This window comes from Buteo buteo, chromosome 13 (assembly GCF_964188355.1).
Source record: "Buteo buteo chromosome 13, bButBut1.hap1.1, whole genome shotgun sequence".
In the NCBI taxonomy this organism is placed as follows: domain Eukaryota; kingdom Metazoa; phylum Chordata; class Aves; order Accipitriformes; family Accipitridae; genus Buteo; species Buteo buteo.
The window spans coordinates 31,826,522-31,838,604 of NC_134183.1; the positions used below are offsets into that span (position 1 = coordinate 31,826,522).

Here is a 12,083-nt window from a genome sequence, read left to right on the forward strand (position 1 = left end):
CCCTCTTCTCTCTGGACAACAGAGAGGGATAACACGCTACTTCACTTCACTTCCCTGACAGGATGCAGTAGCAGTTTCCACACTGTCCAAATTCTAGCAGATCTATTTGCTCAGTCATCTTAAATGGAAATCTGGGACAAGAGTTGGTGGCAGTTCTCATAGGAAGCATTTTCACTTCTTAAAAAAATGATACTAGATTTTTTCCAAGCCAAAGTTTTACTGAAAAGTGCTTTGCAATCTCACAGCTTTTCATCAAAACTGTTAATTTATCCTTCCTTTTTCCTTAGGTAGCACAAAAATAATATTTCTTTCTTTCTTCTTCCAACTTAAAATTTTCTAAAGTTATTTAGTTTTGACAGGTTCATTTTGGGGAAAAAAAAAAAAAAAGAAAATTAAAGACCATGTATCATCTACATTTCTGCATGAAGAAATAAAGTAGCAGAAAAAAGGAAAACATGGAAAAAAGAAAAAAGAAGGAAGTGTCCTATATTGAATCATAGAAAATGAAAATAAAGCCTTAAATAGCACAAGATTTTTTTCTGATTTTTTCACTCCATTTTTTATCAGCCTATATAACTTAGTTTGACTTGAAATGCCTTATGGGCATCAGAGATTCACATAGGCTTCTCACACCAAGATCACAAGGAATGTTCATACAGTCTCAACAGTGTCAGGATCCTACTCTCAAGGTCCAATTTCTTTTGAATTTATCTTAATCAGAACACACACATGTTCTCCAAATTACGGGAAAAGAGATACTAATTTTTGACAGTTCTCTTGTTGAATTTCATGGACTAAATTTAAGCTGTATAGGAAGCTGAAAGATATCCTTCGAATTCTGTTTTCCTACAATTTTGCTATCATCATTTTGACTCAGATTTCATTAATACCACTGCCAATGGCTACTAGATCACCGAAGAAATGGCAAGAACTATGTTCAAATGTCCGTAAGGTCCACAGGAAATACAACCGACTTCTACAATGTAAAGGAAGAAGACATTTACCCTGATGTGTTCCTGCAACTGCATCATAAATTACCTTATTTGGATACTAAAATTCACTGCGTATATGATAGTTCAGACACTCAGCAGGCGATACTCACTGATTGCTACTAAACAATAATCAGGTGCAATTAAGGATTCTGCCCATATGACTTCTATTAACGGCACATAGTGTATTTAAATGCCAACCAAAACAATTCTGGTTTACAATCCCTCCTTTTCTCCACAAAAAGTCTTCTGACTTTTATAGGCTGTATTTTAGCTCTAACACTTTTGCAGTAATTTCTCCAAGGAAAAAAGTTTTCTCAATATATTGGGAAGCAATTTTGACTGGTATAAATATTGCTGGATTTTTTTAGCTCTATCTGTAGCTGTAACATAGACACTCATCTGGCCTTGGACCAATTTGCAAAGCTTCCTCTCAAACTAATTAGGAAGCAAACATTCTCAGTGTATATGAACTGGTGACGATCAGCTGAGTTCCCTCCCTGGTATGTCTTTATCTCAAAGCTCTGCGATTTTTTAGGTATGGTGATGGGTGGCTAGGTATAGTACAAAAGATTTCACTTCTACTATCACAAAAAACTTATTCGCCAAATAATTGCTTGTGCTATGCATTATTGAATTTGTGGTCACTGTGAACGTCTTATGGCAAAGATTAATATGGCAAGCTCAAAGTAGTGTATCCATCACATCCCAAAAGCCCACTAATTACCAGTCCTTTTCCATCCCTCTTCCTTCACACTTCTCCCCTATGAAAACCTCAGTTTTCTGAAGTCACATTATTGCTGTTCCAATGAGGAACATCCAATGAGGCAAAGATATGGCTGATGGAATCCCTGTGAAACCTTGCCGTAAAGATCAGAAAACTATTGACAAAGACACAAAAAGCACTGAGGGTGCATCTGACAAAGCTGGAGAGGCCAAATGGAAGGATAACGGATGCCAAAGAATGTTGAGGAAAGCAGCTGTGTATCAAGGGTGTGAGAGAGAGCAGCTTGCCATAAAACCCCGAAATATTTCCTTCAGAGGCAAATGCCATATATTCCCTTTTAGTTTACATACTTTGTATTTATTATTTTTAATTTTGTTGTTTCTACTGATTTAAATACAAGCACACATAGTAGTACTGACATGTCTTTTCCTTGTAAGATAACAGAAAACACCAGGTCCAGCAATGCTTTGTGCATACAAGAGCTGCTGAATAGTCACACTGCTTCTTCTCTCAATGCTTCTCCTCTCCCACGCTGGAATCCTCCCATGTGTCATCTATTTTCTGTGCATGTTGTATGAAGCACTTACCTTTCCCACATGTAGTAGTGCACTCAGTTTTTCCAATCTGTTTCCAGTTGTGTTCTCGGTTTTGTCTTGGTGGTTGCACAGCAGGCACCTGGTTTTCTGGCTGATGAGAAGGAAATCTTCCTGGCTGAATAACTGGAAAAGCTCCAGCTGACTGTCCAGTGAGAGTGTCTGTCTCCCTGTGCAAATCCTCATCCTCTTGATTTGTACTTTCTGGCATTCCTAACTGACCATTCAAGGGCTCCCCTGATGATGGACAATAACAAAAAAGTAAAATAATGAGCCTCACTTGCAAATATCAGTCTATGTTTTCATCCACTAATAACCACAACTGGAGCATCATTAAACTTGAAAGCAGCTTTAATCTGCTATGCAGAGACTTCCTAATAGTGTCCTGCGAAGATTGTGTTGTTTTAAACTAAGACAACCAAGTCTCAGCCAGCAAATACATGAAAAATTGAAGAATCTCCAAACGCATTGTAGCATTAATGCACCCAGTGTCAAAATTTCCCAAAGTTTTTTTTGTACCATGCTCTGTATTCTGTGCCTCCCCATGTCACAGCACAGCTGCTCCTCATTACAGACTGCAAACACACTTAGAAATTTGTCAAGGCAAGTAATGAACATTAAAAATAGGTCCAAACTCACTTGCAAATTTCCTACTGTCCTTCAGAACTTCATACAGTACACACAGACATATCCACAGCTCAGTCAGGAGCACGAGCTGTCCATATTCTAGCTTGGGGAGGCAACAGCTTTGTGTTTGATCCTCTCCAGTTGGGAGAGGAAAGAGAAACTGCAAAGGATTGTTTTAAATTATCTCAAACTCTGAAGAGAAAACTCATGTTCTATTTCATTTCTGAGACATGGTTACAACACTCCAGCTCATGCAAGGCCATGGTTAACATTTTAACAACAAAATTGTTAGTATGACAACAAAATTGGAAGTAGAAATATGTGAACAGATTCCCTGCTACAGTATAAATAATCCCTGCCAGTATTAATTCACTGAAGTTACCAAATCTATGGCAGACTTCTCTTCCAACACATAGGGTGAAATTCGGGGCCTCTCCCACATCAGTGGCAGCATTTACATTGAATTTAATAGTATTAATTTCTCCATTAGCTTATTGGGTAATGAAATATGTTTAATAATAGGAAATAGTGGCATTTTACCTGGCCTCCTGTGAGCAAGCAACTGAGGACTAATGACATTGTCTCCTGGAATGATATACTCATAATGTATACCCGGGTTAGGCTGCTGATGTATCATCTAAAAAGAAAAACACCCATATATTCACTTCTTCCACTTGTTATATTGCTAATGCTTAAATATGTACTTGAACTCATCAACTACGTAACATTATTTATCATTGGTCAGAATAGAAACAATGGTTAATGACTGTCTCAAAAAATGCAAAAAAGGTATTTATTTCTGGAAAAAATAAGAAAATACAGGTTACTATGTGTGCAAACAGAGTTAGCTTGTGATGGCAGAGAAACTATTTCTCTAAATCTTCTCTGAAAAATGTAAAACTGACATGCTCGGGGCCAAGGTGCAGCTGTGGGCTGCACCAGCCACAGCCTCGCCTCTCGCCAGCGTGGGCAGCAGAGGCTCACACCAGGCCTCAGCAGCAGAAAAGACGGTCCTAAGGTCACCAACGCATTCTCAGAGAGAAGGAGCTTGACACATGCCTGAGGAAAGATAAGCAAGGAAGAAATAAATCAGAGAAAAAGAAATACCACAGACCCCAATCTACAAATCTAACCAACTGCCTTTTTTAAGGTTTATCAGTTGAACTTGGACCGAGCACAGGCAGACAGCACATACGTGTTATTCTGCATGTACCATCTCACAAATCAAACTGTTCCTTTCATCACTGTGCAGCTACCTCTGCACCACTCAATGGAGACTCAACAATCAACTAGCTAAAATTACTAACATTATGCCGCTCTTACCATAAGCATTGCTCAATAGAGATCAAGTTAAAAGACTACAAAGGCCCATACTCGTTACAGCATCTGAAGAGCACCCATGCAACCCTCCTGCATCCTTCCATGTTAATTTTCAATTGAATGAAGATGTAATGTAAGTGCAGACAGACTCCCACTGCTTTACAGCTAGCCACAACAACTCTATCAAAGTGTTCTTTATGAAACACAGGCGGGAACCATAAGCTTTTCTCCTTGTAAATGTGAAAATGAAGCCAAGTGGTTTCAGAACACTGCTGCACAAGCCCATGTGAGCTGACACGAGCACGCCTCTGAAAGTCTGTGCCACTTCTTGTATGCTTGTTTAAGCAGTTAGGCATAATAAGAGCTGAGCAAGATATGACTTTATGAAAGCTTTTTAAAACTGCTAGCAGCACACTCCATACCCAACTGGCTTGTATTACGTTGCTGCTGCTGAAAGCCTGAGCATACTCATGCTAGAAATGCAGGGATGCCATCAGCTGCTAATTTCACTAGTTTAGCTTTGATTACTTAGTACTGCTTCTACTAACACTGCTGCTCTAAAAGTCCTGAACTCTTTATGGGGATTGGTCTGGTAGAAGCCTCAGATTACACTATAACTTAAAGTACCTTTTTTTTAAAAAACAAAACAAAACCAAACAAACACCAGCTTGCACTAGCTCTTTGGTTCTGACAAATCATGGGCCAGAAAGAACAAAGTCATACTATGCCAATGGCTTTATGACCCAGCAGAGCGCACTTACGCGTCATGGTTTTGCTAAATTTGTCACACCAATTAACACCAACTAGGGATTCAGACCTCTGTTTTTCCTTGTGTCAAAATCACTTTTTCCTTGCCAAACATAATAGCTGTTCCTCTTAACTCTGTCCCTCAGAGATCATTCACTTTTCTGAACCATCTAATAATGCATTGCCTGTAATATTTTTTTGTAAGGGTTGGTCCTTCCCATGTCACTTTGTTATCCAAAAAATACACCTTCTTTGTGTTTGGTCCTGAGAGAACTGAGCACTGTGAAGCTGACTTCAGCGGAAGAGTACGCCCCACCTTCCAGAACCAGGACCCTGTTCTTAAGATGTTTCCAGGAACAGCTTTCCAATGGTTCCTGTTTTTCCCATTGCATTTCTCAAAACAACTGACAGGCACATTTTATAAAGAGCTTAACTGATGAAGTTCCTATGAATATATTGTCACAGCTTTCTTGCAGGAAAACACCTGGCTTTATACAATAGATTTGCTTTGACTTAGTGCACCTAAGTCTTTGTAGCAACGTATACTACACACTGGGACAAAACTTGCATCTCTTTTTATCTTGCTAGTTATAACCTGCTGTAACTTAGAAAGCTTTTTCTCTAAATTTTTAGAGTGGAAGAAAGACAGCATGATCTCAGAAAAAAGGAACAGAAAGCCATTTGGAGTTCCCATCTGCAAATCTCTTCATTTTTCTACACACAGCATAAAGATCATGAGTATGGATGAAAAGAGAATTACATGATTCAGGAACTGCACGACAAAGTCTGAAAAAAGACATCTGTATCTGCACAGCTACAAATTTCAAACCGGTAACAGAGGCTGTGTCATACCGATGACTGATTTTCTTACATCTAGCACTATCTATTTTTATCTTCTCACACTATATTGAAAAATACATGAAACTGTCAGGTTATAATGAATTGTAGTATTCCTCATATCTACAAGAAATATCTCAGATAAGAGTCCAGTCAAATTAGATGTGGCAATCCACAGTAGCAGCCACAGAGCAAAACTGATAAAGCTATGCTCATCATGCCAGCTTTCTTATATGCATTGCAAAAGCAAAAAAAGAGACTAAGCCTCAACTAAAACATTAAAATATGATAAATTTAAGCTTAAAGTTTTTTTATGGTATTACTTTGGAAATATCTGTTTAATCCATTTCCTGATCCTTTTCTCTCTGGCTCATTAGGTATTAGGCATTAATCAGCTGACAATAAAAACTTAAGACCAAACCTCAGCTCAAATCATCCTGTAACTACACAATGACACATGTATTTTAAAAACATGGGACTCTGCACTGCAGAATCTACAAGGCCAAGCATTTAATCTTCTGGGCTTTTGCCAGTCTTATATTACAATCAATCAGAAATTATCCAAAAAGAAGTAATGTTTGCATAATTATTACATTGCTTTATTAAGATACCATATAGCAGATGGGGAATAACTTTGCCAATATCTAACATTTCCCAGCTGAGTAATCAGGGTAGTTACTACTCATTTTTCAATGAAATAACCCAGCACACTCACTTTTCCACTCCATATTGCACTTAAGGGCAAAAAAGCCATAGCTGGATGAAACAACCGTATCACCAGTTAACCTAGTTTTTCCAATGAATGAATATTACCTTGTGAAAGTATAATCTCAGAACACACCATTTATCTTTGAAAAAGTTGTAATCAATCCCAGTTACATTTTTTATTTCAATAATCTGTAAAAACCTGTCCCATCTGAAGTAACCAGCTTTTTCAATACAATTCCCCCCTTAGCCACAATTTGCCTTCTCTCATCCTTTCTCAAATGGCTATTATCTATGGTCTCCTAGCACAGCTTTGTATTAAAATCTCCCTGCTTCAAATCCTACATTCTACAGTTTTTTGGACTTACGTTTGTCTTCAAGAAAATTGAGACCATATCACTCTGTGAGAGGCCTTGTCTGATTTAGGTATTTGCTTCAGTTCACTGTAAAATTAAACTATGCTAAATTTTCTTGAGTAGGAATGTATCCAGAGAAAATCCAGTTCACAAAAAACCCCCGGATATTTGTATGCTTTATCTCTATTTTACTGAACAAGTAAAATTTGTTTTGCTGGATCAGTAAAGTCTGAGAGAAAAAGGCTTCATTGTTATTTAGATTTCCTATGACTTGGAGCAAGATGGGAACAAGAGCAAGCAATAGTAAAATATAAAAAATACAGTTTCAAAATTAAAGGAACAAAACAGTAATAAAGTATTGGTATTGAATGCAATATGTGTTGCATGTTAACAATGAACTGAACAGTTTTTTTCCATCAGGAAGATTAAATACAAGAAACTTACATAGACATCAAGGACTTCATTTGTTGGACCATCAGCTAAAAATGACTCTCCTGCAGTACTGGAGATTTCATTTGGGCGTTTATAAGTGAACATTGTCCCACCACCTTCATATCTCCCAGGTCGATCAATTGCCCAGTTTCCATTGATGATGGACCGTCCTGATCGACTCCGCAATGCTGCAGAGGATGGGGACAGAAACACAAGGACTTTGATCAGAGGAAATCACCTTCACATACTGGTGCCCAATCAAATCCCCAAAGGTGCATTACACTGTTAGGTGTTCTCTGATGCCAGCGGACAAAGCTGTGTGGCTGCTGAAAAGAACAGAGTTATATTAGTAGTAGCACAAAAAAGCGCCAAGCTTAGAAAACTTTGTCCGAACGCTTGGTATGTTTATGCTGCAAGAAAAGAAAGAAAAATCCAAGGTAGCTTGGCAACCTTTTCCAACAGTTTCTCACAGGTTGTCATGTGACTCTCAGCGAGCCAGTGGCATACACTGAACATACATGGATGCCAAGGCAGTGGCTTTCCTCCACTTCCTTCTCACTGAATTGACTATTTTGTGATTAGACAGAACAAAACACAGAGGCATATATAGAAAATCAGTACGTTATACAGTGCAGAAGCACCAAACAATTTAGGGACACATGAATATCCTGGGTTGCCAAACATTCCAGTTATTCTTCATGAAGCCATTTGGCTACTCCCTCCATTTCCTTTTCAGAACACAGTTATTTTTGCCAGAACATCTGCATAGCCCTGATCTGCAGCACTGTTTGGAATGACAAGCTCTCTGAAAATGCCAGTAGGATCTCTTGCATAAGGAAAAGTGACTTTGCAAATCAGATACTAGCCAGGGAAGGATAAAATATGGATTCAATATCCAGTTGTGCAGTGCATTCCCTTTGTCACCATGGGCAAGTCACTGATTTCTAGGTGCTTCTGCTCCTTCCTGTTCCTACTTCCTTACCTGTCTATGTGACTATAATTTTAAGTCCTTAAGGTCAGAAGCTCCCCACATACATGTGCCTAATTTTATGCAATATTACAGTTATATATTTTAAAATATAGTAGTATCTTGAGGCCGAAACCACATCAGACATTGTTTAAGTACACAGGAAAGACATGACCCTTTCCTTAAAGGCTCTACTCACAGATTTTCAATGTTATTATAAAAGAATTTGCTTTTAAACACAGATTTTAAAACAGACAACAAAATCTACTAATAACCTTGGCTGTATATTTCTCGGCAGTTTACTTTTTAATGCAAATTCAAGGCACAAATAATGCAAATTCAAGGCACAAACTTTGAAATTATAAAAATTTAGGGTCAAGGAGCCAGTTATTCCTGAGACTGTTTCTTCTTTGTCCTGTCACAACTGCGATACTAAAGTTAAAATAGTCTCAGCATTATACATAACTATGCTGCTGGGAAAAATTTAAAAAGCCTACATGCATGGCCTAAATGATGGGAAACTGAATTTATGCTGTTAATTCCTAAGTAATACACATTAGAGAAGAAACTTAAATTGTTCTTACATATTCCAGACATTTGAATTAACTTTATTAATCAATAGAAGCAGTCTTTCTGCTTTTGCTGCAGGCCTCTCAGTGAAGAACATCAGCGTGACCATGTGGTGAGAAACAGTCACAAAATGTCAATGTAAAGGCATGTTATGTTAAAATAAAAAAAGACAGCAATAGAGAACCACACTGCAAATATTGTTGTTCTTTTATATAAATTAGTTATTTTAAGTGCAATACTACTGCCACATTTCAGAATGTCAATCACTTCGTTACTCTTCGAGTACCCCTTGTTGAAAGAAAACCTTCTGTATTGAGAAAATTCCATAGTTAGAGATAAAGATGCAGATAAATACAGAAATATGGATTAAAAATGAATTATTCCAATTCAAAACAAGAAAAAATAAGGGAAAGTAATGAAAAATAGGTTTGTAAATTCAAAAAGAATACTTTTCACATGATGTGTGTCTATAGGCACAGATTCAATCCAACAAGAAACTGTTGAGGGGAACACTTTAATAAGATACAAGAAAGGGTTGGACTGGTAGATTTTTTTTTAATTATTAAAAGTAAATAGCTGCAAAGGAACATCCTGATATTTAAGTTTGAACTTCATAATATCCTATGTATGTTAGGCTGAGACCTATAACTTGAGCAGATTATTTTCTATTTGCCAAGTGTATATTCTTACAGCATCTTATGAAACACCTTACTGTTGGTCAGCACAAAATACAGGAACTGGACAGATCACTACCTTGATCCACAGGGCAAGTTCTGTAACCCTACTAGAAGACTGAGCTGATATCCAGGCTTAAAGAGAATACAGCACAGAAGAACTCAGAACAGAACATACTGGGTGAAGGGACAGTGACACTATCAGTGTCCTTGCCTTGTTAAGTTGCAAGATTCAAAGTCTTTTTCCCCTATGGAAGTGGTTGCTGATAACTTAACTCTTTTTAATTCACTTAATATTGATGAAATTGTTTATAGAAGATTACTTGTGTTTTTTAAAAAATTTTGTAAATAGTGCTTAGATACCATCATGTACTTATGTCTCTTGTAAGTCCTTACCATTGTTATTCGTTAATGAAAAAGCAATGGTTCATTAGACAAAGTGGGTGACTTTATCAATCTTCAAGCCTCAACCAACTAGAATTTTCAGTTATGTTTGTGATTTCAAGTCAGCTTGCATTAGTTTGCCTTATAATACATGCAGAAACAGAGGTATGCAATACTGATACATTATCTAACTACTAACAACAGATTTGAACTGCAGTTGTATGGGCTTTATTAGTCATCCCTGCACTAAACCGATACAGTCACTCCTCTAGAGAGGCTAAGGACTCGGCAACCTACTTTTTCAAAGTGATACGAGAACATGTGTGCAACCTGCAAATTTAAAATATGAATTAGTTTAGTCTTTATTAGTAGTATCCCAGTTTGTGCAAGAAATTTTTTTAATAAGATCGCATCTGTTTTTCATTAAGAGGAAAATAAGGTAGTAACTGAACAGAATGGGTATAGAAGTAGATAATTTAAAAGACTTCACATTATTACATTCCATACTTTCTACACTGTAAAGATTTTTTTTTTTTTAATCATTCTGGACAAAATGTACGATGGAGGAAGGTTAAGGAATAAAGCAGTTGGCTACCACCAGTTCCGGACCTATGAGAAAGAAGCCCATATTGTTGACAGTCTTTACTTCCAAGGAAATACATAGGACTGCCCCTGTCCCTGTAAAGAGCCTTGATGGGTGAGGTTTCAAACTTTGACTTCTCCCTATGTAAAATACTCAGTGGATCTGAGTGGCTAGACAGAGCTGCACCCACATAAGCTCAGAAGGCATGAGTCATGGTGGACAGCTTCCCACCTTTCTGGACTTCTGAAGGAAAGCAAAGTTAGCCTGTATCACTCCCAGTAGAGCACTAAAACAGCTGGCATAATCAAGAACCTGGTGCATTTGGCTTGCAGCTGAAGTAAAAAATTTAAATAACATTAATGGCTCTGGATCAGACCCTGTAAAAATGCATTCACGCATTTTGAAATTTTATTTTATTTAATGCTACATGATTATTTTCCCAAGAGCTATCATACATCCACTTGCCTCCCAGGTCTAATTTTCTGACACATCAACAAAACAGTCTCTATACCATGAATATTAGTTGAAAAATATTTTATACAACATCAGCCATGAAAGTGGCATTATCATTACTCACATAGTGCTGGGAGGAAAAATTACAGCTCACATACTATTGGATATAGGTTAAATATGAAATCCATTCACACTGTTTACATGCTATTTACACTTGCTACATTTTAATTCAAACAACTGTGGAGTAAATACTTCTGCAAAATTTATTGGAGACTGGTTTTACATTGTTTTTTAATATGGAACACTTCCTTAACTTTATGATCTGAGTATTTTTTCTTATACTGCTGCTAAACAAATAAAATAAATGAATTCTCAAGAGCTCAGAAAAAAAAAAAGAGAGCTGGCTAAGATTAAATTGTTGTTAGTACTGAAGCTGTAGAAAGATGGCTGTCTAAGAAACTGAGAGTCCATTAAACTTTCATTTCAAATCCATCATATGACAGGTCAGAAAGAGGCCTCCCCATAAAAAGGGAAAATGTGCCTCTTTTATGTTTTGATCACTCTGCAGCTACCACCTCAACTCTGCCCCCTGAAGAATTTTTATGGTGCTAATATTTTTAGCCAAAGCATGAAAGATTACGAAAAGCTTTACCATTAACTCCTCATGAGGAATTCCTCATATAGTCTGTAGCTGATTTCATCTATCATTCATCCTTCTTAACTAAAACCGTGTTGTTTACAGTGGCCTTCAGTAATGTTTTGCACTAGAGGTACGTAATATTTCAGGATACAAACTCTGATCAAGACTTCTGATTGGTCTACAATTTGATGGCAAAATCTCAATAGGCCATACATTAAGACTTGTATTTCAAGTATCTGAAGACTATTAATTTTCTACAGTTCAGCTTACAGCTCTCCTTTTAAAGATATTTTGCAGCTCCCGTCTTCCTGTTCAACAATTCTATACAGCCTTCCCTACAACTCGGGGAAAAAAAAAGTGAAAGATAATTTACATCAAAGGTAGTTGATGCAGTGGTGCAACAGACTGAAGTTCTGTAAACAATGAACTTGCATCCACTTTCAAGGTCAGTATTTCCAGTTAGAAGTTGATGTTTGATG

General features: G+C 37.2%; 1 protein-coding gene across 3 annotated transcripts in view; it reads right to left on the reverse strand.

The window, feature by feature from the left end:
- THSD4 (thrombospondin type 1 domain containing 4) overlaps positions 1–12,083 on the reverse strand; it is a 334,612-nt gene that overhangs the window by 31,764 nt on the left and 290,765 nt on the right. For all 3 annotated transcript variants that reach the window (XM_075045410.1, XM_075045411.1, XM_075045412.1), the window contains 3 exons: positions 7,346–7,521; positions 3,477–3,573; positions 2,304–2,546 (listed from right to left, as the gene is read on the reverse strand). In XM_075045410.1, coding sequence (XP_074901511.1) covers positions 2,304–2,546; positions 3,477–3,573; positions 7,346–7,521 — 516 coding nt within the window. The remainder of the gene's footprint in view (positions 1–2,303; positions 2,547–3,476; positions 3,574–7,345; positions 7,522–12,083) is intronic.